The 27,908-nt window shown below is 44.6% G+C and overlaps 1 protein-coding gene across 1 annotated transcript in view; it reads left to right on the top strand.

The window, feature by feature from the left end:
* Window positions 1-27,161, top strand: part of diaph2 (diaphanous-related formin 2) — a 503,895-nt gene extending 476,734 nt beyond the window's left edge. Inside the window, exon 18 of the mRNA XM_070883985.1 lies at window positions 27,036-27,161. Within this exon, the coding sequence (XP_070740086.1) occupies window positions 27,036-27,161 (126 nt within the window). The remainder of the gene's footprint in view (window positions 1-27,035) is intronic.
* Window positions 27,162-27,908: the final 747 nt, after the last annotated feature.

The raw sequence follows: 27,908 nt of genomic DNA on the forward strand, positions 1-27,908 counted from the left end.
CTAGCAGTAGGTTTCTGCGCAGCGCATGCGCAGAATGCGGCCGCGTCATTGTCAGCAGTTGCTTCCAGAGAAAGAGTGGCAAACCAGTGCCGTGAGAGAGGGAGGCCCGAGATTTCAGCGTGGTGTTTTCCCACACTTCCTGGCTCTGTGCAGAGCTGCTGCTTTGTGTGGTTGGTGTCCTGGTTTCCAGCTCTGTGTTCAGTGCTCTAATTTACCCCTAAAGATGGCTTCAAAGAGACCAGCAAGCAGTGGAAGTATTGGTAGTGTTGCTAAGTGTAAACATATGTCGTTATCCATACAGTAAAAGATGGAATTGTTGAAGAAATTGGACAAGGGCACATTGGTGCAGACCTTGTGTGAGTTTTACAATGTTGGTCTGTCAACAGTGTATGACTTGAAGAAGCAAAAGGATCAGATCCTTAAGTTTTTTGCTGACAGTGAAAGTAAGAAAAGTAAGACATTGAAGGAAGGAAAAAGTAGTGATTTAGATAGTGCACTCATACAGTGGTTTAGGCTTCGTCGGAATGATGGTGTTATCATTTCTGGCAAGTGAAAATATTTCACAAAGAATTTAACCTGCAGCATGAGTGTGAATATTCTCAATAATGGTTGCAGAAATTTGAAAAAAGCCATGGTGTTAGACTGCATTGTGTGCGTGGTGAAAATATGGGCCCAAGTTTCGAGCCGTGCCTAGAACGGCGCAGTCCCAACCTGGACGCCTGTTTTTCGCACCACAAAGTGTGCCTAAAAAAAACCTCCGTATTCTCCACCTCCCTGCAGGTCCTCTGGCCCTCGGCGCAGCGCAGCATGAGCTGTAGGGGGCGGAGCCAGGTCCCTGCGCTGAAAACAGTGCCGGGACCTCTGCACATGCGCGCTACAGTGGGCACGCAAGTGCAGTAGCTCCAGGCGCCTGAAACTGTGTGGGAGGGGCCGAAGCACGCAGCCCCTAGCCCTGGCCGAATGGCCTCACTGGGGCTGCGTGAATAAGGCTCATCCCACAGCCAGCTCCTGCTTCCTCCCTCCCGACCCGACTCGACTCCCGCTTCCCGCCTCCGGACCCGACACCGACCTGACTCCCGCTCCCCCCCCCCCCCCGACTGGACCGGACCCGACTCCCGCTCTCCCCCCACCCCCCCCGGACCGGACCCGACCCATCTCCTTTCCCTCCCCCCCCATCTCCCTTCCTTCCCCCCCCCCCATCTCCTTCCCCCCCCCCATCTCCTTCCCCCCCCCCATCTCCTTTCCCTTCCCCCCCCATCTCCTTTCCCTTCCCCCCCCATCTCCTTTCCCTTCCCCCCCCATCTCCTTTCCCTTCCCCCCCCATCTCCTTTCCCTTCCCCCCCCATCTCCTTTCCCTTCCCCCCCCATCTCCTTTCCCTTCCCCCCCCATCTCCTTTCCCCTCCCCCCATCTCCTTTCCCCCCCCATCTCCTTCCCCCCCATCTCCTTTCCCTCCCCTCCATCTCCTTTCCCTCCCCCCCATCTCCTTTCCCTCCCCCCCCCCCCATCTCCTTTCCCTCCCCCCCCCCCATCTCCTTTCCCCCCCCATCTCCTTCCCCCCCATCTCCTTTCCCTCCCCCCCATCTCCTTTCCCTCCCCCCCATCTCCTTTCCCTCCCCCCCATCTCCTTTCCCTCCCCCCCCATCTCCTTTCCCTCCCCCCCCATCTCCTTTCCCTCCCCCCCATCTCCTTTCCCTCCCCCCCATCTCCGTCCTTCCCCCCATCTCCTTCCTTCCCCCCCCCCATCTCCTTCCTTCCCCCCCCCATCTCCTTCCTTCCCCCCCCCATCTCCTTCCTTCCCCCCCCATCTCCTTCCTTCCCCCCCATCTCCTTCCTTCCCCCCCATCTCCTTCCTTCCCCCCCATCTCCTTCCTTCCCCCCCATCTCCTTCCTTCCCCCCCATCTCCTTCCTTCCCCCCTCATCTCCTTCCTTCCCCCCCCATCTCCTTCCTTCCCCCCCCATCTCCCTCCTTCCCCCCATCTCCCTCCTTCCTCCCCCCCATCTCCCTCCTTCCTCCCCCCCATCTCTCTCCTTCCTCCCCCCCATCTCCCTCCTTCCTCCCCCCCATCTCCCTCCTTCCTCCCCCCCATCTCCCTCCTTCCTCCCCCCCATCTCCCTCCTTCCTCCCCCCCATCTCCCTCCTTCCTCCCCCCATCTCTCTCCTTCCCCCCCCATCTCTCTCCTTCCCCCCCCATCTCTCTCCTTTCCCCCCCATCTCCTTTTCCCCCCCCTCCCTCTCTTCCCCCCCCTCCCTCTCTCTCTTTCCCCCCCCCCCTCCCTCTACTCGCTGTCAGAAACACAGACACTGACAGACAGAGAATGAGAGACACACACAGACAGACAGAGAGATAGAGACACTGACAGAGACACACTTGGCGGGGGGGGGGCGGGGGGAGGCACCCCAGCACGCTGTTGGAGGGCTCCCGGTGCTGCAGTCGGGAAGTAGAAAATGTTTTATTTATTGATTTAAAAAAAAATTATTTCTTCTTCATTTTTTTTGATTGATTTATTGGTTGATTTATTGATGTATTTATGATTTATTATTGATGATGGCTCTTTATTTGTAAAACTGAAGTGTTTAATGTTTATAAACTTCCCTTTCAACCTCCCCCACTATTCCCTATGCCTGATTTGTAACCTACGCCTGATTTTCTAAAGTGTAGACAAGGTTTTTTCGAGCGTACAAAAATCTTCACTTACTCCATTCTAAGTTAGTTTGGAGTAAGTTTTCACTGACACAACTTTGAAAACAGGCGTAAGTGGCCGGACACGCCCCCTTTTGAAAAAAAAAATTCTGTTCCAAAGTGAAACTGTTCTAACTGACTAGAACTGGAGCAAACTAAATGACGAGAATTCCAATTTCTAAGATACTCCGTTCTACACCAGTTGCTCCGAAAAATCAGGAGCAAATCATGTGGAAACTTGGGGCCAAGAAGTGCAGATATTGAAGTAGCCATTAAGTTCGGCAATTAATTTGCACAGTCAGTTGCAATTGAGAAGTTATCCCCAGAGCAGGTATACAGTTTCGATGAAACTGCTCTCTATTGGTGTTGTCTGCCTCGAAAAACCTTAGCAACAGATGCTGAGGAGATACCAACTGGAATGAAGGTGTCAAAAGACAAGGTTGCAGCAATGCAGCAGGTACGCACAAGTGCAAGCTCATGGTCATTGGGAAAAGTATGAACCCAAGGGCATTCAAAGGGTTGAAAACATTCCCAGTGATATACCGTGGCAACAAGAAAAGCTTAGTGGTTATCCAGCCATGTCTCAAGTGGTTCAAGAAATATTTTGTACCAGAGGCTGGAGCCCATTGCACATCGATCGAGCTGGATCCGAAGTGCAAAATTCTGCTGATCTTCGACAATTGCTCTGCCCACCCTGAAGCCAAACTGCTTGTCAAAGACAATGTGGTGGGACTGTATTTACCCCTTAACTGTACCTCTCTGATTCAGGGTATCTTACGATCCCTTAAGTGTAAGTACCGGTACAAATTTATGCAATGACTGTTGGTGTCAGTTAATGCTGGGAAGTCTGTGACAACATTTCAAAAAGAATTTAACATCAAGGATGTGATTTGGACACTAGGTAGAGTCAGGGACAAAGTAACTCCATCTACTCTGAAAAATGGATGGCACAATCTGTGGTCAGCCTTAATGTTTGAGGACAGTCCTGATATGGATGATGAGGCCGAGTTCACCAGATTTCAAGTGTCTCAAGACAAACAAATTATTTGAGTTATTGGAGTATCATCATCAGCATTATGGCGGTCCCTCGTATCGAGAATGACTTGCTTCCACGCCAAAAAGGAATGAGTTCAATGAGTTCACAGATGTTTCGATGAAGGACCTAATATTCCAGGTTCCGAACTGCATGTTGAAGGATGGAAGATGCCTGTGCATGGATTTTTTTAATATGTGGTTGCCGTTGCACACCAGCCACCACACGGGCTTGGCAGAGTTAGGTCTTGGTCCAGTGGCAAGGATTAACCAAGACAACTGGAGACCAGCTCTGCTGCACGGGCCAAGTGCGCAAACATCGCAGTGTGGGCTGGCTCATGCTGCCCCTGGGCCCTCACCTCTCCTGGGCCCTGATCACATCGCTCCACGATCTCTCGCCGCTCCTCCACCCTGCCTTCACCGCTCCTGATGTACCTGCCAATCAGTAACCTAGATTTTGGTGACATCCAATCCAGTTGCCCCTTCACAACTGTCGCTCTCCTACACCAGCATGCGCTGTATCTTGAAGTGGTATGCTCCGCGCTCCTCTTTTAAGACCCCGACCTGTTGCTGATGGTTCTCACAGGTCGGGGCCGCCACGCTCCTTTAAGACCCCAGTAAGTCACCAGTATGTCTAACCCTGCAGTGCTTGAGGTGACTCAGGATTTGGAAGAGGAAGATTTTAAGACTGGATGGATGTCGACAAAGGTGCACCAATTGTGAATCAATGTACTGATCAAGAGGTTGTGCAAATGGTACAGTAGGGAGAAAATAAAGATAATTAAGCCAGTGATGATGAAAGTAATGAGGGTGAAGTTTAATGAATTTCTGTCGATAAGTGCATTCAGTTGGCGACAGATTTGATAATTGGAATGGAGCAAAGAAATGTCATTTTGGAGCAAGAGATCATGTCTGTCTACATGATACAAGAGAAACTCATTCAAGAAAAAACAAAATACATGAGGCAAGTCAAGCTGTAAGATTGGTTCAAAAAGACTCCAGATGACACCACAGCCGAGACCCCAGATGTAACTCAAATGTAATTTGTTAGTTACCAGTTCTTCTGTGACTGTCAAATTTATCTATTTTATCTTGTTACACAGTTGTGACGTGCCTTGGGACGTTTTACTCTGTCACTATATAAATAAGTGATTTTTTTTATTACTGTATTTTATTATCATCATCACCAACACTTGGGACTTTGAATCACATCACTAATTAGCATCACTGGTGCCTCAGAGTTACACAGCCTGATATCAAAATACTGGGAAGACTGGTTTCTCTTCAGACCAGAACTAAGGGCCATAAATATAAGATGGTCACGAATAAATCCAATAGGGAATTCAGGAGAAACTTCTTCACCCAGAGAGTGGTTAGAATATGGAATTCGCTATCACATGGGGTAGTTGAACAAAAAAACAAAAGGGAAGTCTGTGATACAGTGGAATGCAGGCTAGATTAGATAGACAAAAGGGATAATGGCCTGAATTGAAATGATAATGCCAGAAGTTAGAAAAACATTAGTGAAGATAGAAAAGCAAAATACTGTGGATGCTAGAATCTGAAATAAAAACAGAGAATGCTGGAAATCTCAGCGGGTCAGGCAGCATCTGTGGAGAGAAAAACAGAGTTAACATTTTGGGACGACCCTTCATCAGAACTGCCGAATGTTTGAAAAGAACACACTCTTAAGCACTGAAACGGGGAGGGGAAGAAAGAACAAAAGGGAAGGTCTGTGATAGGGTGGAAGGCAGGAGAGAATAGAGACACAAAAGGGATGATGGGCCGAATTGAAATGGTAATGACCAGTTAGAAAAAGGTAAATCTGGATAAAGCGTGAATGGCAGAATAATAACCAGCTGCCATTAGAGATCAAGAGGAAAAAAAGTATAAGATGGAGAGGGGAGGGGAGAGAAAGGGAGCCAAAGATGGCCAGATGTTCTGTTCTGAAATTGAATTCGATGTTGAGTCCAGAAGGCTTTAAAGTGCCGAAACGAAAGATGAGGTGCTGTACCTCGAGCTTGCATTGAGCTTCATTGGGACAGTGCAGAAGTCTGAGGACAGAAATATCAGAGTGGAAATGGAGTGGATAATTGAAGTGACAGGTGACCGGAAGCTCGGGGTCAAACTTACAGACTGAATGGAGGCGGTCAGCAGAGCGGTCACCCAATTTACGTTTGGGGAGACCACATCGTGAGCAGCAAATACAGTATACTAAATTGAAAGTAGTACAAGTGAATCGCTGTTTCACTTGGAAGGAGTATTTAGGGCCCTGGATAGTGGGAAGGGAGGAGCTAAAAGGGCAGGTGTTGCATGTCCTGCGCTTGCACAGGAAGGGGAGTGGGTGCTTGGGGTGACTGCGGAAATGGACCAGGGTGTCACAGAGGGAGCGGTCCCTTTAGAACGCTGAGAGGGGAGGGGAAGATGTGATTGCTGGAGGTGGCAGAAATGGTGGAGGATGATTCGTTGAACAGAGGTTGGTGGAGTGAAAGGTGAGGACAAGGGGAACCTTGTCGTGGTTCTGAGAGGGGAAGAGGTGAGAGTAGAGGTGCGGGAAATAGAACAGATATGGTTGATGGCCATATTAACCACAGCGGAGGGAAATCCTCAGTAGAGGAAATAGAAGACGTCAGAGGCACCAGTGTATAAGGTGGCGTCGTCCGAGCAGATGAGATGGAGACAGAGAAACTGGGTAAATGGAATGGAGTCCTTACAGGATGCATGGTGGGAGGAAGTGTAGTCCAGGTAGCTGTAGGAGTCAGTGGGCTTATAATGAATACTGGTCGAAAGCCTATCCCCAGAATTGGGGACAGAGAAGTCGAGGAAGGGAAGGGAAGAGTCAGAGATGAACCATGTGAAGGTGAGGGAAGGGTGGAAATTGGATGCAAAGTGAGTGAAATTTTCAAGCTCAGGGTGAGAGCAGGAAACAGCACCGATACATTCATCAATGTACTAGAAAAAGGGGTGAGGGAGGGGACCCATGTAAGACTGGAACAAAGAATGTTGCACCGATCCCACAAAAAGGCAGGCATAGCTAGGACCCATGCGGGTTGCATAGCAACACCTTTAATTTGGAGAAAGTGAGTGGAGTTAAAGGAGAAGTTGTTCAATGTGAGAACAAGTTCAGCCAGGCGGAGGAGGGGAGTGGTGGATGGGGGCTGATTGAGCCTCTGCTCGACGAAGAAGTGGAGTGCTTTTATGCCATCCTGGTGGCGGATAGAAGTGTAGAGGTATTGGACATCCACAGTGAAAAGGAGACGGTTGGGGCCGGGAAACTGGAAACTATTTAAAGTGACGGAGGGCGTCGAAGGAGTCGCGGATGTCGGTGGGAAGAGAGTGGACAAGGGGAGAAAAAATCGAGTCGAGATAGGAAGAAATAAGTTCTGTGGGGCAAGAACAGGCTGAAATGATGGGTCAACTGGGGCAGTCCTGTTTGTGGATCTTGGGAAGGAGGTAGAAGCAGGCTGTGAGGTGTTGGGGAATTGAGGTTGGTGGCTGTGGAGGGAAGATCTCCAGAAGAGATGAGGTCAGTGATGGTCTGGGAAATGATGGCTTGATGTTGAATAGTGGGCTTAAAGTCCAGGGGCGATAGGAGGAGATGTTGGAGAGTTGGCCATCAGCCTCTGCAAGGTAGAGATCGGTCCGCCCTTGTCAGCAGGTTTAATGACAATGTTGGGGTTGGATCTGAGAGAGCGGAGTGCTGCAAGTTCAGAGGGAGGTAGGTTGGAGTGAGTGAGGGAGTAGAGAAATTGAAATGGCCGATGGCCTGTTGGCAATTTGCAATGAAGAGGTCCAGAATGGGTAAGAGGCCAGAGGGAGGGGGTCCAGGTAAAGCGAGAATTCTGAAAGTGTGAGAAAGGGTCAGCTGTGCGAGGGAAAGACTCATGGCTGAAGAAGGGGCACTGAGGCGAAGGCGGCGGAAAAAGAGCTCTGCATTGTGCCGAGTTCGAAATTCATCAAGGGAATGAAACACAGACCTTTCTGAGGACTGATCGTTCGAGGTCAGTGAAAGGAAGATCAGAGGGGGATATTGAAAACATGGCAGGGATGGGATCAGAGGGAGGTGTAGGGGAAGAAGGTTCCAGAGGGGCATTGGTGTCCCAAGAATTGTTGAAGTTTACGATCCTCGACACCTGAAAGGAAGGAAAAAGATTTTTGGTTCAAGCGCCAGATGAGGTGAAGGATGAAATAGAACTGCGGACCCGGACAGCTTAGAGATTGAGTGGGTGCTGCTGAAGAGAGAGGTCGAGAGCGTGCATGTGGCAGTGCATGGATCTCAGGATGCGGCGAGAGCAGTGGGTCGAGGAACGCTGAGTATCTCGGAGATATCTGTTATCCTGGGTGGATCCAAAACATGAAGGGTGGAATTTCAGTTGAAATCCACGTGGATTAAGTCTTAGGCAGAAACAGTTACTGAGGAAAGAGATGTGACTGTGCAAGCGAGTCTTGGCAGATACCGAATCAAACACGTGAAGGGGAAACAGAAAGCAAAGAAAATGAACAAGGTAAAAGAGACAAACGGAAATCCCATCTGAGGGAAGAACAAAACTTCTTCAAGGTGGGCATTCCTGAAAGAGAAGTGGCAGTGAATTAAACACTAATACAAAAGTAACATACTGCGGATGCTGGAACCTGAAATAAAAACAGAAAATGCTGAAAATCTCAGTGGGTCAGGCAGCATCTGTGCAGAGAAAAACAAAGTTTAACGTTTCGGGTCGATAACCCTTCGTCAGAACTGCCGAAGGTTCGAAAAGCGCATGGGAAGAAAACAAAAGGGAAGGTTTGTGATCGGGTGGAAGGCAGGAGAGATTAGAGAGACAAAAGGGATGATGGGCTGAACTGAAATGGTAATGACAGAAGTTAGAAAAAGGTAAATCTGGATAGGGTGTGAATGGCGAAGTGATGACCAGCTGCTATTAGAGACAGAGAAAAAAAACAGAAGATGGGGTGTGGTGTGGTGGGGTGGGGCGGGAGGGGGGGGTGGCGTAGGAGGGAGGGAAGGAGAGAGAGAATGGGAGCCAAAGATGGCCAGAGGTTATGCTCTGAAATTGAATGGCAGAATAATGACTAGCTGCCATTAGAGACAAAGAGGAAAAGAAATATGGTAGGGTGGGGGGTTATGATGTGCATTTCTTAAGATTCAACTACATGTGCTTACAAGTACACCTTATGAAACAGACTCATTTGAGATCACTCCAAAAATGAGCTTGAATTATCCATCAATAGAAACATAGAAAATAGGTGCAGGAGTAGGCCATTCGGCCCTTCGAGCCTGCACCGCCATTCAATCAGATCATGGCTGATCATTCCCTCGGTATCCCTTACCTGCTTTCTCTCCATACCCCTTGATCGCTTTAGCCGTAAGGGCCATATCTAACACCCTCTTGAATATATCCAATGAACTGGCATCAACTCTCGGCGGCAGGGAATTCCACAGGTTAACAACTCTGAGTGAAGAAGTTTCTCCTCATCTCAGTCCTAAATGGCCTACCCCTTATCCTAAGACTATGTCCCCTGGTTCTGGACTTCCCCAACATCGGGAACATTCTTCGCGCATCTAACCTGTCCAGTCCTGTCGGAATCTTATACGTTTCTATGAGATCCCCTCTCATCTTTCAAAACTCCAGTGAATAAAAGCCCAGTTGAACCAGTCTCTCCTCATATGACAGTCCAGCCATCCCTGGAATCAATCAGGTGAACCTTCGCTGCACTCCCTCAATAGCAAGAACGTCCTTCCTCAGATTAGATGACCAAAACTGAACACAATATTCCAGGTGAGGCCTCACCAGGGCCCTGTACAACTGCAGTAAGATCTCCCTGCTCCGATACTCAAATCCCCTAGCTATGAAGGCCAACATACCATTTGCCGCCTTCACCGCCTGCTGTACCTGCATGCCAACTTTCAATGACTGATGAACCATGACACCCAGGTTTCGTTGCATCTCCCCTTTTCCTAATCTACCGCCATTCTGATAATCTGCCTTCGTGTTTTTGCCACCAAAATGGATAACCTCACATTTATCCACATTATACTGCATCTGCCATGCATTTGCCCACTCACCTAACCTGTCCAAGTCACCCTGCAGCCTCTTGGCATCCTCCTCACAGCTCACACCGCCACCCAGTTTAGTGTCATCTGAAAACTTGGAGATATTACACTCAATTCCTTCATCTAAATCATTAATGTAAATTGTAAAGAACTGGGGTCCCAGCACTGAGCCCTGCGGCACTCCACTAGTCACTGCCTGCCATTCTGAAAAGGACCCGTTTATCCCGACTCTCTGCTTCCTGTCTGACAACCAGTTCTTTATCCACGTCAATACATTACCCCCAATATCATGCGCTTTGATTTTGCACACCGATTTCTTGTGCGGAACCTTGTCAAAAGCCTTTTGAAAGTCCAAATACACTACATCCACTGGTTCTCCCTTGTCCACTCTGCTAGTTACATCCTCACAAAATTCCAGATGATTCGTAAAGCATGATTTCCCTTTCATAAATCCATGCTGACTTGGACCGATCCTGTCGCTGCTTTCCAAATGCGCTGCTATTTCGTCCTTAATGATTGATTCCAATATTTTCCCCACTACTGATGTCAGGCTAACCGATCTATAATTACCCGTTTTCTCTCTCCCTCCTTTTTTAAAAAGTGGTGTTGCATCCAGTCCATAGGAACGGATCCCGAGTCGATAGACTGTTGGAAAATGACCACTAATGCATCCACTATTTCTAGGGCCATTTCCTTAAGTATTCTGGGATGCAGATTATCAGGCCCCGGGGATTTATCGGCCTTCAATCCTATCAATTTTCCGCCGAATAATGATATCCTTCAGTTCCTCCTTCTCACTAGACCCATTGACCCCCAGTACATTCGGACGGTTATTTGTGTCTTCCTTCGTGAAGACAGAACCAAAGTATTTGTTCAGTTGGTCTGCCATTTCTTTGTTCCCCATTATGAATTCACCTGAATCCGACTGTAAGGGACCTACGTTTGTCTTCACTAATCTTTTTCTCTTCACATATTTATAGAAGCTTTTGCAGTCAGTTTTTATGTTCCCTGCAAGCTTCCTCTCGTACTCTATTTTCGCCCTCTTAATTAAACCCTTAGTCCTCCTCTGTTGAATTCTAAATTTCTCCCAGTCCTCAGGTTTGTTGCTTTTTTTAGCCAATTTACATGCCTCTTCCTTGGTTTTAACACTATCCTTAATTTCCCTGGTTAGCCATGGTTGAGCCACCTTGCCCGTTTTATTTTTACTCCAGACAGGGATGTACAATTGCTGAAGTTCATCCATGTGATCTTTAAATGTTTGCCATTGCTTATCCACAGTCAACCCTTTAAGTGTCCTTTGCCAGTCTATTCTAGCCAATTCAATGCCAGGAATTGACAGCTTAACTGGACAATATGATAAGAAGGCAATGTCGGAGAATACATTATCACCGTTTTAGTAACCTGTACATTTATGCTGGGTACCGTATTGATACCTGCTTTAGGAGACAGCAGCAAGCAAATGGTCTAGATACTACTTCCAGGTTTATAAATATTTCTGACCATAACATTACCTGTATCACATTGACTTCATGATATCCATTTGTTTTATTTTTCTTAATCATAAGTATTCTTTTTGGTGAGTGAGGCAAATTTGATTTTTTTTATTTAGTTACTCATGAGAATGCAAGGCTGAGAGGTGAGAGTAACAACACAGGAACAAGGAAGGGGATTTCAGTATGAGAACAGATTGACTGCCTTTTACTGTGAAATGTATATACAGGTATATTGGACAGAAGACTGTCGAATGAATGCATTATGCTTTCACCTGCTGGTCTCACGAGTGATTCTGGACTAAGTGCTGCGCAGTAGCCTCCTGCGCAGCGCATGCGCAAATCCAGTTTTGGGGTCGGAATGCCATCTTGTCAGAAAACGATCAGCAAAGCAGAGCGGAGAAGGAGTGAGGCTGGAGTTTTGCAGCCAGAGCGTGGCAGAGGCATTCAGGGGCTTGAGTGCTGTCATCAGGACCCGGTAAGTCGACGGTCGGCGTGACCTCCCGTGGTCTGTAAAAATTCTCTGGTCCGGCACCAGTCAGGTCCCGAGGGTGCCGGACTGGAGAGGTACAACTGTTCCTCATCGACACTGCCCTCCTGGGTCTGGATGGCCCACTTATGTTGTGCTCAGAACTGTATGTAGTACTCGATGTGTAGCCTAAACATGGCACTGTACAGCTTCAGCAATATCTATGGGGATTTGAGCTCTACTGATTTGTCAATATGAATAGCATCTTAGTTTCTTTAAATGCTGCCTCATACTGTTTAGATGTGGTGAATCAGTAGTGAACCAATTTCCATAGGACCCTTTGAACTTTCCACTGGTCTCATTCTATCCCACCCAGGGAAGGAGGAAATGTACGTTCTATTCTTGCTTCCAACATGCACTGTTTTGCATCGTTCTGCATTAATCATCTGCCATTGATCAGTCAAGTTGCAAACATTGTCGAACTCTCTTTGGAAGAGTAATTCAGTCTTTGTTAGTATTGTGTTATCTGACGATATTACCATCTTCTATTAACATTGCAATTTATGGTCATTTATGTACTCCAGCATGGAAGACTCTCAGCATGGACCCCTGGGATATCTCACTCAGTTCTCCCTTCCACCCCATTACTAATTTCTGCATCCTCCCTTTAGCTAGTTACAAATCCACATTCATGTTTTACTCTTGATAAGTGGCCTTAGCTTGCAAGTGAGTCCCAGTGCGGTACTTGATCAAAAAGCCCTTTTCAATTTCACATGTAATTTGCTCCAAAAAAGCCTCATTGTGACAAAATGCAGTGTTTAAAAAAAATTGTGAATTATGTATTTGACTTTTTTTGCTGATCGGTACACATAGGATTACATTTAAATAATGTTAACTGATTCATCAAGCTGGAGGGCATTGGTCTGATATGTCGGAGACATCGATGTGTATCTGTAGGTTGTTTGCATGGTAACAAAAGGTGGCGGAACATGTTAATGTATTAAGAATTAAGAGCCGTTCGAGTAAACCTGCCCAGCACTGTGTCTGGTACCTATGTGGATAAATATGGATGTCTTGGTGGATTTGAGCTTCAGCAGTTGCCAGAGATTTACCTTTCCCAGCATGCATTCTTGGTACAATATTTGGAAACCTGAAAAACTTCAGTGTAGTTACAAAAATTACAGTTTTTTATTACATTTGTTCTGGTCTATATTCAAAGGATTTTTGAGTTACATTTTAAGCTGCATTGTACCAAGCGATCAGACTGAGGCTGTCAGTTTTTACAAAGTTAATCAGAGACATTGTGGTAGCAGATAGCCGTGTAAGGAATAAGCGACCATGTTTAAAGGATTGGCTTTTAAGTTGAAAGCACAAGAGAAGAGTCTTTGTTATTTTTATCATTTTGAGGAGAATAATAAAGCTTGTAATTACTGCAGGTACACTGTACTGAGTATTAATTATTTCCCTGTTTAATGTTTAATAAATCTGTCTTGTAGTTTATAGCCTAAGCCATGATCTGATCGTGTTCGCTCTTCCACCCATCGAAGTTGAGTAAAATCATGTGGCAATGCATAATATATGCTGGTAAGCTGGTGTATAGTGACAAGTTCTCGCTAGCTCTTGAGGTTCACTACATTTGTCTGGTTGCTGGGACATTCTAGGTTTGTAGGAGATGTGAAGTTTGCTTATGGGAATGGACAGTGACACAGAACCCAAGGGAAATATCTAGAGTAAGCACAAAAATCTAACCAGTTAATTTGTAACTCTCCCAAACTGAACGGCATCTTGGAATCACTGTCTGTATTTTTTTTTATACAAATCAATTTTAAATGGGGATTTTACTCTGATTTTGCTGGTCTCTAGGTCCTCGTTGAGATGGTCAATATCTTCAAGGCAGGTCGAATGGTTTTACATAGGAGCAAGACCCCCTTAAATTTCTAACAGGTCCTGGCTAATTCAGGGAACCCTTGGCTGCCATATTTTTTTAATTAATTCAATTCAAAAACAGTGTCACAAATATACACCAAGTACAGTTATAAAATTATCCAGATATTAGGAGTAGTGCGGCTGCTGTGATGATCCGATATAGAAGCAATCGCCTGCAATGGCCTCTCTTCCTGCTCCTGCACCATTACCTCTGGAGTCGCCCAAGGATCTATCCTTGGCCGGCCCTGTCCTATTGCTCATCTACATGCTGTCCCTTGACGACACCATCCAAAAACACATCATGTTTCATAAATACACTGACGACACCCAGCTGTACCTCATCACCAACTCTCTCGACACCTCCACTGTCTCTGATTTGTCACGCTGCTTGCCCGTCATCCAGTCTTGGATGAGCAGAAATCTTCTCTTACTAAATATTGGGACGACTAAAGCCATTGTCCATTCCCAAGCCACTGACTCCATCTTTCTCCCTGGCCACTGTCTGAGGCTGAACCAGACTGCTCACAAGCTTGCCGTTCAATTTGACCCTGAGATGAACGTCTGACCCCATATCTGCTCCAAGACTGCTTAGTTCCATCTCCATAACATCACCGTCATCATCCCTACCTGAGCATATCTGATGCTGAAATACTCATCCATGCCTTTGTTACCTTTAGCCCCAGCTATTCCAGTGCTCTATTGGCTGGCCTCCCCAGCACCCTCCATAAACTTGAGCTCAACCAAAACTGTGCTGCCCATGTCCTAACTCGCACCTTTCACCCTGTGCTTGCTGACTTACATTGGTTCCTGGTTTGGCAACGCCTCTGTTTTCAAAATTTCCATCCTTGTTTTCAAATCCCACAATGGCCTCACCTCTCCCTATCTCTGTAACCTCCTCCAGCCCCACGATCCTCCGAGATCTCTGCTGCTCCAATTCTGGCCCCTTGCACATCCTCGATTTTCAGTGCTCCACCATTGGCAGCAGTGCCTTCCGCTGCCTGGGCCCTAAGCTTTGGAATTCTCCCCCTAAAACTCTCTGTTTCTCTACCTCTCTCGCCTCCTTGAAGATGCCCTTTAAAACCTGCCTCTTTGACCAAGCTTTTAGCCACCACCTAATATTTCCTTATGTGGTTTGGTGTCAAATTTTGTTTGATAGCAACCTTTGAAACTCCTTGGAGCATTTTACTACATTAAAGGCTCTATATAAATGCATGTTGTTATTGTAGCATACTTTCCAGTATGGAGCTGGACCACAAAGACCAAGTAAGTCAGGCCTTGATTGCTGGCCTACACTGAGTTAGCTGAATTCAACTTGAGTAACTGTCAGTTGACCTCTGCTCACCAAGGCACAAGTGGAAAAAACTTGTGAAAAATGCCGTGGGGTGGATGTCAAGTGAAGATCAGATTGGACTTGACGTGTAATGGTTTCCATGTTTGAATAGCTTGCTACAACTCACTGTTATGGTTCACATTTGAAGAATGGCCACCCATAGAAGCTACTGGAATGTGACTGGTGTCCATTGGACCAAACGTTCGCATGAATCAGTGCCTTCTCGAGAGAAGATTGGCATGCAACAAAAAATAACACAGCTTAAAAATAAAAGCACTTCTGCTTTCCTTTGCCCCTCTCTGCCTTTCACTTTTTATGATCTTAACTTTTACTTTTGTTCCTCAATATAACCTTTTCTACCAAGTCTACCCCTTTAAAGTTTGAAACATTGTACTTGCCTATTTTCCTCTGTCTCTCGACTCTCTGTCCAGATTGAGAACAGTTTTGAAAATAAATTTGTGGTTCAAAACCAGCTCCCAAAGGGTGGTCTCCAGCCGAGCCGTTTGAAGATTAATTTAGTCATATCCATGAAGAAGTGGTTGTCTGGAATTTGCGGTCAACAGCAAAGTGAAAGCATTCGCTGCTGGCACTGAGGTATGCTTCATACAAGGATCTCGCAATCCCTATGTAGAGGACTTGGGGTTTACCGACCTTCAATTCAAATCAACAGAAGTTACTGGGGATCCGCTTGTCAAACTGCTGTCTAAGCAGCCAATCCAAAGGTAGAATTCTCACACAGCCAACAAGGAAGTGAGTAAGCTCTTAAAATTCCAGCTTTTTGAAATAGAGAGCGCAAAATTGGGGGCTCTCATGGGGAAAAGCCAAACGTCAAATAAGGATGGGCAATCTTTGGGGAAAATTTTTTTTTAATTGTTTTGGAAAAGTTCCTTAAATTTTAATTTTTATTAAAATGGACATATTTCACACTGCACAAAATTTAAACTAGTTTTCCAGGTCCTAAACGTTTGTTTAGCAGTAAAAATACTGTCAAAACCCCAGTTACACGCAATCCCTCTGGGTCTAACCTTTAGTGGGGGACGTAACCGTGTACTTACTGCAAAAAGAGTTTTTGTCAGTTTGAATGATTTGGCGGATTACACAGATTGCCGGCACTGTTGGGTGGGGGAGCACAGTGCAGCCTGTTTCGGAGCTGTCAGTGACTGCCGCAACTTTGGGATTGCCAAATCTCTTAAGTTGCGGTCAGTTTCAAAGACGGCATGACTTCGAATGCTGCCATTTTTCTGTCACCCCGATCGCAAATTCTGGGCCAGTGTCTTTTTTTTAAAACCGTGAACTTGAAGAACTACTGAAGATTAGGTGAATTATCTCATCTGTGGAACTGGTAGCACAATCATGCACAATTGACACCAATCATCTGTAGTTGCATTTGAGGTGGTTTGAGAGTCTGATATTGTAACAGATTTAACAAGGCAGAATCTGAAAAATTATGTATCTACTATATTTTGTAAATAAGCACTGCACTTTATATGCGATGAAAAATGAATGTCAATCTTGGTAAAATATCAGATCATTAGACACTCCGAGATGGTCCATTTAATATTCTTTTGCGTATCTGAAAATCTAACTGCGACCTTGAAAAATGTCAACATACTACTTTTTAATGGCTTTTTTTAATGCACGTGTTTATGCTCTGATTGGCTTGCCATAATCACATGACCTGATTGCTGATTGGTCCCCTTGGAGGATAAGACACACCCAGCAGTTTCTCTGGAATGTGCAATTAGAACCGCCCAGCCCAAGTACTTAGTGACTTTGCAAAGTGGAATTCGAGCCATTCTGACTGCTGTCTCCAGACAGGATCGAGCGCCCCACACCAACCCAAGTTTTTCATGCCCCTTCCCATTCCAAGTCCCTGATCTGTTCCCCCCCCCCCCCCCACCCCCCCCAAGCCAAAGGGCCGCTTCACCATAGATTGGGCATTTTGCGTATGTCACAGATTGTTAACCGGTTTATTGGATATGAAGTGAATAGTGACATACGCAGTGAGCTTTCTGAGAAACCTGGTGTGGGTGTAAAGGGGGTGGAGTTGGAAGAACGTAATCCATCTTCCGAGTTCCTCCGATCCCCTCTCTCTCCCAGTCTCTGTCTCTCGCTCTCTGGCTCGCTCGGTGGCTCGCTCTCTCTCTTCCTCCGCCCCCCACACCCACCGCTTCTTCCCCCATGCGCGGGAGGATGGGGTCGGAGTCCAGGGCACGCAGGCACAGAAGGACGCTGAATAAACTAGTGCAAATAACCACTTTTTAAAATAATGTGTTTGACATTATGTGTCACTTTTCTTGAGTAAGTTGAGTGAAATAAGATTTTATATTATTTTTTCTTCAGTTCATTATTTTTATCAGTGAAATCTTGGGACACTTTGCAACAGCACTCTCTCGCTATTACAGAACGGATGAAATATAAGCCAACTATTTTTAAAAGTGCCAATTGTGTAGACTGTGATTGCTCTCTAAACATAGAACTGCTGTTCTTCTTTGTAAGTTGTTTATGTTGACTTCCCACTAAACTGGCAGTTTCTATGAAGTACGCAACGAATTTGGAATTTTATTTTTTGAACTTTGAATCCATATAAAATTATATACACTTATCAGTAATAGGTCTTCAGATTATTGGAATCTTCAGGGCTGTTTTTCATGAATGTGTTGAATAATGTTTTTACACATTTTGAATTGTGTACCTAAGTGAATGTGAAATCACAGCTTCTTACATTTGTGGCATTGGATTGTTTGAAAAATACATCTGTGAGCAGCATGCAATGATCTGCCCTTAATTTTTTTTCTCTCTGTTGATCCTTCCTGAGAATACTTCTTGCCTCTGTGGTAGCCTGAGTTTATTGTCTGCTTCTCAAGGCACCAATATTGGCCGTGCTGCCAGAACAGTAGTTGGTATTTGTTTTATTATACTCCTACACTACAATGTGAACACAATAGGAAGGTGGTAAATTCTTAATAGCAAGAATAAAAAGAGTTGTATTGTATTTTTACCATAAAATGTACAATCGCCATGTGTTGGTTCACAATTTAGTAATTACATAAATTTCAGATAAGATAATGACTGCCAGCAGGATTCTCCAAGGTTAATAATTTTGTGACGCCTCATGCAGCAGATGTGCTGATCATAAAACCTTAAGAGAAGGGAGAACCATCCGTGGTTATCTAAGGAAGTAAAGGATGGTATCAAATTAAAAGAAATGGCATACAAAGTTGCCAAAATTAGTGGGAAGCCAGAGGATTGGGAAATTTTAAAAAATCAGCAAAGGACGACTAAAAAAATTATAGAGAGGGAAGATAGACAATGAGCGTAAACTAGCAAGAAATATAAAAACAGACAGTAAAAGTTTCTACAGTTATATAAAAAGGAAGAGAGTAGCTAAAGTAAACGTTGGTCCCTTAGAGGATGAGACTGAGAAATTAATCTTGTGGAACACGGAAATGGCAGAGATTTTAACATATTTTGTATCAGTCTTCACGGTAGAAGACAGTAAAAACATCCCAATAATAGATAATCAAGCAGCTATAGGGAGGGAGGAACTTAACAATCACTAACACTAAAGAAAAAGTACTCTGTAAAATAATGGGACTATAGGTGGACAAGTTCCCGGATCTGGTGGCTTGCAACCTAGGGTCTTAAAAGAAGTGACTACGGAGATGATGGATGCATTGGTTGTAATCTACCAAAATTCTCTGGATTCTGGAGAGGTCCCAGAGGATTGGAAAACCGCAAATGTAACGCCCCTATTTAAAAAAGGAGGCAGACAGAAGGCAGGAAACTATAGACCAGTTAGCCTAACATCTGTCGTTGGTAAAATGCTGGAATCCATTATTAGGGAAGCAGCAGCAAGACATTTGAAAAATCATAATACAGTCAAGCAGAGTTAGCATGGTTTTATGAAAGGGAAATCACGTTTGACAAATTTGCTGGAGCTCTTTGAGGATGTAATGAGCAGGGTGGATAAGGGGGAACCAATCGATGTGGTGTATTTGGATTTCCAGAAAGCATTCGATATGGCGCCACATAAAAGGTTACTGCACAAGATATCATCATCTTAGGTAGTCCCTCGGATTAGAGGAAGACTCTTAACATGAGTCCTTAGATGGCTGTACAGTCCAATACGAGAACCACAGTCTCTGTCACAGGTGGGACAGATAGTCGTTGAGGGAAGGAGTGGGTGGGACTGGTTTGCCGCATGCTCTTTCCGCTACCTGCGCTTGATTTCTGCACGCTCTCGGCGACGAGACTCCCGGATGCGCTTCCTCCACTTAAGGCGATCTTTGGCCAGGTTCTCCCAGGTGTCAGTGGGGATATTGCACTGAGGCTTTGAGGGTGTCCTTATAATGTTTCCGCTGCCCACCTTTGGCTTGTTTGCCGTGAAGGAGTTCCGAGTAGTGCGCTTGCTTTGGGAGTCTCGTGTCTGGCATGCAAACTATGTGGCCTGCCCAGCGGAGCTGATCAAGTATGGTCAGTGCTTCGATGCTGGTCGAGGAGGCTAATGTTGGTGCATCTATCCTCCCAGGGGATTTGTAGGATCTTGCAGAGACATCGTTGGTGGTATTTCTCCAGCAACTTGAGGTGTCTCCTGTACATGGTCCATGTCTCTGAGCCATGCAGGAGGGCGGGTATTACTATAGCCCTGTAGACTGAGCTTGGTGGCAGTTTTGAGGGCCTGGTCTTCAAACATTCTTTTCCTCAGGCGGCCGAAGGCTGCACTGCAGGCGGTGTTGGATCTCGTCGTCACTGCCTGCTCTTGTTGATAGGAGGCTCCCGAGATACGGAAAGTGATCCACGTTGTCTAAGGCCGCGCCGTGGATCTTGATGACTGGGGGACAGTGCTGTGCGGTAAGGACAGGCTGGTGGAGGACCTTTGTCTCGCTGATGTTTAGCTTAAGGCCCATGCTTTCGTACACCCCAGTAAATATGTTGACTACGTCCTGGAGTTCAGCCTCTGTGCGCAGACGCAGGCGTGGTCGACACAGACTGGAACTCGACAAGAGTTTGGGGTGGTCTTAGACTTGGCATGGAGATGGCGAAGGTTGAACAGGTTCCCACTGGTTCTGTAGTTTAGTTCCACTCCAGCGGGGAGCTTGTCGACTGAGGTGGAGCATGGCAGCGAGGAAGATTGAGAAGAGGGTTGGGGCGATGACGCAGCCCTGTTTGACCCCGGTCTGGATGTGGATTGAGTCTAATGGATCCGTTGGGAAGGATCACGGCCTGCATGTCGTCGTGGAGAGTAGTGAACTTTTGGTGGCATCCGAAACGGAGGAGGACACTCCATAGTCACTCACGGTTGACAGTGTCAAAGGCCTTTGTAAGGTCAAAGAAGGCAATGTATAAGGACCGGTGCTGTTCCCTGCATTTTTCCTACAGCTGTCGTACTGCAAAAATCATGTCTGGTGTGCCCCGAAGGGGACGAAAACCGCACTGTGACTCCGGGAGAAGCTCCATAGCCACAGGGAGAAGACGGTTGAGGAGGACTCTAGTGACGACTTTCCCAGTGGCTGATAACAGGGACACAAGATAAGAGCTCACGGGGTTGGCGGTAATATATTAGCATGGTTAGCGGATTGGCTAACTAACAGAAAATAGAGAGTCGAGATAAATGGGTCATGTTCTGGTTGGCAAATGGTAACTAATGGGATGCCACAGCAATCGGTGCTGGGGCCTCAACTATTTACAATCTATATTAATGATTTGGATGAAGGGACTGACTGTAATGTAGCCAAGTTTGCTGCTGATATAAAGATGGGTGGGAAAGGAAGTTGTGAGGAGGACACAACAAATCTGCAAAGAGATATAGATAGGCTAAGTGAGTGGGAAAACATTTGGCAGATGGAGTATAATGTGGGAAAGTGTGAGGTTATCCATTTTGGCAGGAAAAAAAAAATATTATTTAAATGGAGAGAGACTACAAAATGCTGCAGTACAGAGGGTCCTGGGGGTCCTTGTGCATGAAACACAAAAATATAGTATGCAAGTACAGCAAGTAATCAGAAAGGCAAATGGAATATTGGCCTTTATTGCAAGAGGGATGTAGTATAAAATCAGGGAAGTCCTCGTACAACTGCACAGGGTATTGGTGAGACCACACCTGGAGTACTGCGTACAGTTTTGGTCTCCTTATTTAAGGAAGGATATACTTGCATTGGATGCAGGTCAGAGAAGATTCACTCGGTTTATTCCGGAGATGAGGGGGTTGACTTATGAAGAAAGGATGAGCAGGTTGGGCCTATACTCATTGGAGTTTAGAAGAATAAGAGGTGATCTTATTGAAACATATAAGATATTGAGGGGGCTCGACAAGGTAGATGCAGAGAGGATGATCCCACTCGTGGGGTAATCCAGAACTAGGGGGCATCGTTTAAGAATAAGGGGTAGCCCATTTAAAACTAAGATGAGGAAGAATTTCTTCTGAGGGTTGTAAATCTGTGGAATTATCTGCCCCAGAGAGCTATGGAGGCTGGGTCATTGAATATATTTAAGGTGGAGCTAGACAGATTTTTGAGCGATAAGGGAGTGAAGGGTGATTGAGAGCGGGCAGGGAAGTGGAGCTGAGCCCACGATCAGATCAGCCGTAATCTTATCAAATGGCGGGCAGGCTCGAGGGAGCAAATGGCTTCCTCCTGCTCCAAATTCTTATGTTGTTATAAAATTCACTTTTCCGTTGAAATGACAGCTTCCTCTCTAAAGATGAGCTGCAGAAGGTCAGTTCTCTGAGCAGTTAGCACGTGAGTGTTTGCATCATGGGCTAGCATAACATCTTTCTCAATATCTATTTATTTATGTCTCTCTCTCTCACTCGCCCTCTCTCTCTCACTCGCCCTCTCTCTCACTCGCCCTCTCTCTCACTCGCCCTCTCTCTCACTCGCCCTCTCTCTCACTCGCCCTCTCTCTCACTCGCCCTCTCTCTCACTCGCCCTCTCTCTCACTCGCCCTCTCTCTCACTCTCATGCAACATTCTGTCTTCCAGATTTCTGCCAATGCCTGCCTTTGTTGCTTGCCAAGAGATGGCTTAGAGTGACTATTCCTACAATGTTTTCTCCCCCATCTTGGAAGAAATGGCTGTCCTTTACGCACCCCTAGCTCGGATTTGAAGCTTAATATTCATCATCATAGGCAGTCCTTCGGAATCGAGGAAGACTTGCTTCCACTCTTAAAATGAGTCGTTAGATGGCTGAACAGTCCATACGAGAACCACAGTCCCTGTCACAGGTGGGACAGATAGTCATTGAGGGAAGGGGTGTATGGGACTGGTTTGCTGCATGCTCTTTTCGCTGCTTGCGCTTGAGTTCTGCACGCTCTCGGCGATGAGACTCGAGGAGCTCAGCGCTCTCCTGGATGCACTTCCTCCACTTAAGGCAGTCTTTGGCCAGGGACTCCCAGCTGTCAGTGGGGATGTTGCACTTTATCAGGGAGGCTTTGAGGGTGTCCTTGTAACGTTTCCTCTGCCCACCTTTGGCTCATTTGCTGTGAAGGAGTTCCGAGTAGAGCGCTTGCTTTGGGAATCTCATGTCTGACATGCGAACAATGTGGCCTACCCAGCGGAGCTGATCAAGTGTGGTCAGTGCTTCAATGCTGGGGATGTTGGCCTGGTCGAGGACGCTAATGTTGGTGCGTCTGTCCTCTCAGGATTTGTAGGATTTTGTGGAGACATCGTTGGTGGTATTACTCCTATTTAATAATATAGCTACACATCAACATTTCAGGACTGCTGAGTTGCCTTTTTTCATTGTGATGAATTAGTGGTGAAGTTTGTCAGATGCATTGAGATTCCAATTTCTTTTCCAAAGCTGGGCTGCAAAAATGCATCTCCAATTTGCTGTTCGCTAAATTAAAATAAGAATTAGAAAGTGAATAGTTGGAAAATTAGTAATCATCTCAGCATATTATGTGACTGTTTTCCATTTGGCCAAAATACATACTTATTTTTGCAGGAATATCTTTTAAACTGTGGATGAAAAAATGAGAATGCATGGCAAATTTTAACGAACAGCAAATGCAAGTACCCTGCACTTTATACAGCTGTAGTCGGATTGTAATTCCAGCCTCTCAAAATATGTATTCTGGAAACATTAAGCTATGTCAAAATATTGGCAAATTGCTTTTCCAAGCCACCTGAGGATTTTAACATTTGCTAATACTTCAAATGCTTTGATGTTTCCTCAATATTTAAGATTCTGCCAAGCAGTGTCCTGTAAATGACATAGTTGTGCTGTCAACCATAACCAAGCTTACAGTACATTTGTGGGACTGATCAGCGGAGTTCATTTTTTCACATTACAGATGTTAAAAAAAAATGTGTGATGAGACAAACATGTTCTTTTGCTGTCTGACTTTATTCGCAAAGGTGTGGTTCTATAACTGGAAAGGTTAGCCAACAAAAGCTGAAATAAATATATGGCTGTTTTCTTGTAGCTGCATTCAAAAATAAGGCTAGAGGATATAATAATATATAGCAATTTATCTGACAGTTACAGGAGCTCACTGATAAGGGCAAAGTAAGAGATTTAGGAAAAGTAAATGAGTGCTTAGCCTGCGCCTAAGGGAGTAAAGCAGCATAAAATATGTAATGACCTTTTTAAATACTATAAACCAAAAGATCTCAGCTCTCTGAGGACTTTGGTTATATTCTTTGATTAAACATGCTGCTGTGGAACAGTTTATTCCGAGAACATTTCGAATAACATTGTATATTTTCTTGTACATTATTCAAATTCTACATTATTTGAGACACGATATTACTCCAGTTTTAATCGTGTATTTTTAAATGACAAAGAATAGGGACTATAACAAGTATTTTGCAGTGGATTTTGCTAAAATGTGTCGTCAATACTATCCTCTGCATTACAGTGAATAAAAATGAATAACAATGCACATGTGATAAGACAATGAAATTGATTTTTTTTCATGATGCAGATCAAGACAAACAAAATGATCTGTCACAAATAGGGTATTAAAGAATGGCTGTGCTAATACATATGATCACTTTTCGCAAACATTTTGCTGAGCTACTAAAATGTGGCTTTTGACAAATATTATTTCTAAGTTTTTGTTTCCAAAAAATTAGTCAGTTAACTGTTAGCTTTCTGCTATAAAGTGAAAATCTACCTCTTCATTTTTCCTCTCAAAATTTTAAATCTAGAAGCTGGCTACCTGATCCAAAATGTTGCTTTTTAATTCCTGAAAGCTCAGTTATGAATTTTTTTCTTTTCCATATGAGTTAATCGTGAGAAAATACACAGGAACAGGAGCAGGCTATTTGGGCCATTGAATTTGCTCTGCCATTTTGTTAGCCATGGCATTGCTACCCACTACACATTTGACTGCATAATCTAGGCTGACACTCAGAGCAGTACTGAGGGAGTCCTGCATTGTCAGAGGTGTCGTTTTTATGATGAGCCATTAAATCGACACATCGCTTGCCCTCATAGATGGACATAAAAGATACCATGTTACTTTTCAAAGAAGAGCTGGGGAGCTGTCCCGGAGATGAGGGGGTTGTCTTATGAGGATAGGTTGGGCCTCTACTTATTGGAATTCAGAAGAATGAGGGGTGATCTTATCGAAACGTCTAAGATTATGAGGAGGCTTGACAAGGTGGATGCAGAGAGGATGTTTCCTCTGATAAGGGAGACTAGAGGATGTTTCCTCTGATAAGGGAGACTAGAACTAGGGGGCATAATCTTAAAATAAGGGGCCGCACATTTAAAACCAAGATGAGGAGAAATTTCTTCTCTGAGGATTGTAAATCTGTGGAATTTGCTACCTCAGAGAGCTGTGGAAACTGGGCCATTGAATAAATTTAAGACCGAGATAGACAGTTTCTTAACCGATAAGGGAATAAGGGGTTATGGGGAGCGGGCAGGGAAGTGGACCTGAGTCCAAGATCGGATCAGCCATGATCGTATTAAATGGTGGAGCAGGCTCAAGGGGCCGGATGGCCGACTGCTGCTCCTATCTCTTATGCTCTTATGTTCTTAACATCTATCCCTCAACCCACACCTCAAACAAACAAACAATCAAGTCATTTATTTAATTGCTGTTTATGGGAGTTTGCTGTGTGCAAATTGGCTGCAATGTTTCCTATATTATAATACCACCGTCGCAAACCTTGACGGCAATTTCACGGGTGTTGGTACTCTCGCCGCACCCGATCGCAAAGCCTCGTTATCGCCTCCTGGAGGCATAAAGGAGGCCAATTGCTAGCTCCTTGACTTTAGTACCATGTCCTTTAGCTACTGATAAAACAGAGGCAGTAAGTGACAATGTTTTTAAAATGTATAGAGTGGCTGCATAGGTTGCCCTGCCCCCCCTCCTTGCTAATTATTTTGTTGATCGCTGTTTGTGGCTATTACGTAGTGTCCCATTAAAGGGTGATAACTTTTCAGTGAGCGCAAAAGTATCACCGGGTGATTAAGATTTGATTCTGCTGGGAACTTCTGCTTTAGCATTCCAAGAGAGAAGTGGAGCGCTAAATCAAGCGTTACCACTTCCCTTGGGGTGCTAAAGGGAGGGAGAGGGGAGGTATTGGCAGAGAGCTGAGTGCTGCCGTCTTTACAGGCTCCTTTCCTCCCTTAAAGGGAAGGGCCAATGCTGCATTGAAGGAATCTTCAGGCTGTGTCTGGTGGGGGATGGCATCTGTGCTACATGCATAGCAGCCCCTAGCACTGGACTGAGCAATTGCGGGGGCAAAAGTCATCAGGAGGCACCAGAATGGGGACATAAATAAATGTTGCCCTTTCTGACCATCACTGCCTTTAATTAGCGCTCCCCAAGCGGCCAGCCAAGGTGACAATTCCTCCTGCAGCTGCCATTGTTGACACCCGACGATACTGCAGGGGTCGGAAGTGAATTTTACATCTGGGCGGTAACAGGGCGCTGCGCACCGGATGATGTCACGATCTAGGAAGCTTAAGAGTTCGAGACGGTAGATGTTAGCGCCAATGCAAAACCGGCAGGGAAGTTCATGGGCGTCAGTGATTTTGCTGCACCCAGTTGGTAACCCCTTAGTGCCCCGTTACTGCCCCCTGCACGCACAAACCAGGCTAATTTCTCCTCCTTTACACTTGTCTGCTATTTGATTGGTCCATTTTTTATATCTGCTTGTGCTTTGGTGGATTTCCCTATCTGTTCTGTGATGATTTGCCTTTTTAGGAATATGTTATTTGAGCCACTCAGGTGCAAGTTGACGTACTATTTGAATGAGTGACAGACACTTGTCGAATTAAAGACTTGTATATAGACTACTAGGTAGGATAATATAGGGTAAAAAATATTTCTCAATGTAGAACAGAAGGTCACCACGAAATTTTGTTAATATTCAGTGTCTGTACAGGGAGACAAAAATAGAAGAAAGCAAAACTTACTTCCTGATCTGTGTAAATTTGATGTCCTCACATTAGGAGCTAGTGGAAATTAATCAAACGGTAAATTTTGGTAAAAATCGGCATTTACACTCATCCAGAGGGAGAACTGTTTTCTTGAATGCACAGTATTTGGTGATGTTAGACTTTAAATTCACAGTCTACTAGAGTACGCTATGATTTAACATCTAAGCCATTTAAAGATGCTGACAGCACATTGCTTATTGGTGCCTTGTACATTGAGAAATGCAGTATTTGTATGAGTATTTAATGCCATAATAATTTATAGTACTTTGTGAACAGTAGTAGTTGTCTCTTTTCAAACTTAATAGCTGTTTGAAAAGTTTTTTTTTTAATGCAATAATCCATTTCAAATTAATGAATGGCAAGAGAAAATGTAATGTTCTTAATAGAAACTATTTTGAACATCCTAATTGTTTTTTCAATTAAGAAGAATCTAGTCCATTTGTGCAACATGGTAAAAAGGGGAACATTAATGTTTCATTTGTGCGCAGTCCCAAAAGGTTAGCAGACAATTGCCTGAAACAAAAAACTAATTTAAGTGTTAATGACCTGCACTACTTGACTATAATCCGTTCTTGCATGATGATTCATTGTTGCAGTTATGATAAATATTTAAGAAAACAAAAAGATCAATTAATTTTATCTCTTTATTGCAGATTGGACCCCAGCAAATGACACAGACATGTTTTTGGATCAAAGCTAAAGAGGAAAAGTTTGAGAGTCCAGATCTATTTTCGAAACTAATGCTTAGTTTTGCCACACAGACAAAAGGTAACTTTTGATTATTGAAACCAATTATACATACAATGCAAATAATATTTAGAATATATTTGAAATATTGCTTCAGTCTGAAGCAAGTTCAGCTTCAGGATGCTCTACATTTGAAATGTTAGCTGTGTGATCTTAAAATGTTTGCAAATGCAAGGTTAAAAGTATAATATCTTAAAATATGTACATCACAGTCCTTTTTGCTTTGAATATGATAAATCTTGAAATATGCATTTGTAATAATTCAAGTGAGAGAATGTGTTACAGGGCTTAGGTATACACAGTGAACAGGTATATATTCAGGCAACAAACTTGAACTGCATAATGTTACCTTTGTGGCTTTCTACTATCATGAGCGAAATATTCCTTTCAAATGAAATAATGAATTGAGTCTAGAAATCTACATGTTAGATGACCCTTGGTTTGATGTACATAATAACTGAATTGAACTTGAGTTTGAAAGTTGCCTACATTAGTTTGTGACTGGGTTGAAAATTTACTTGTAATGAGGTGGAAGCTGATCTTCTGTCCTTTTGAGATTCATGTGGCAACATTTATGAAAACAATTGTAACTAACCCAGCCAGTATTTAAAATTATTTTTTTATATATTAAAAGGCCAATAATTCAAATTGCAGCATGTTGCTGTCTTAATGACACAATGCTGTTAGCAGGTTTAAGGTAGTGTAATCTGATGGGCACGATGGATTGTAAACATAGATTACTACCAGAAAAAAAAAGAATTAAGGTTATCAATGGTGCA

This window comes from Pristiophorus japonicus, chromosome 6, assembly GCF_044704955.1.
Source record: "Pristiophorus japonicus isolate sPriJap1 chromosome 6, sPriJap1.hap1, whole genome shotgun sequence".
Lineage (NCBI taxonomy): Eukaryota > Metazoa > Chordata > Chondrichthyes > Pristiophoridae > Pristiophorus > Pristiophorus japonicus.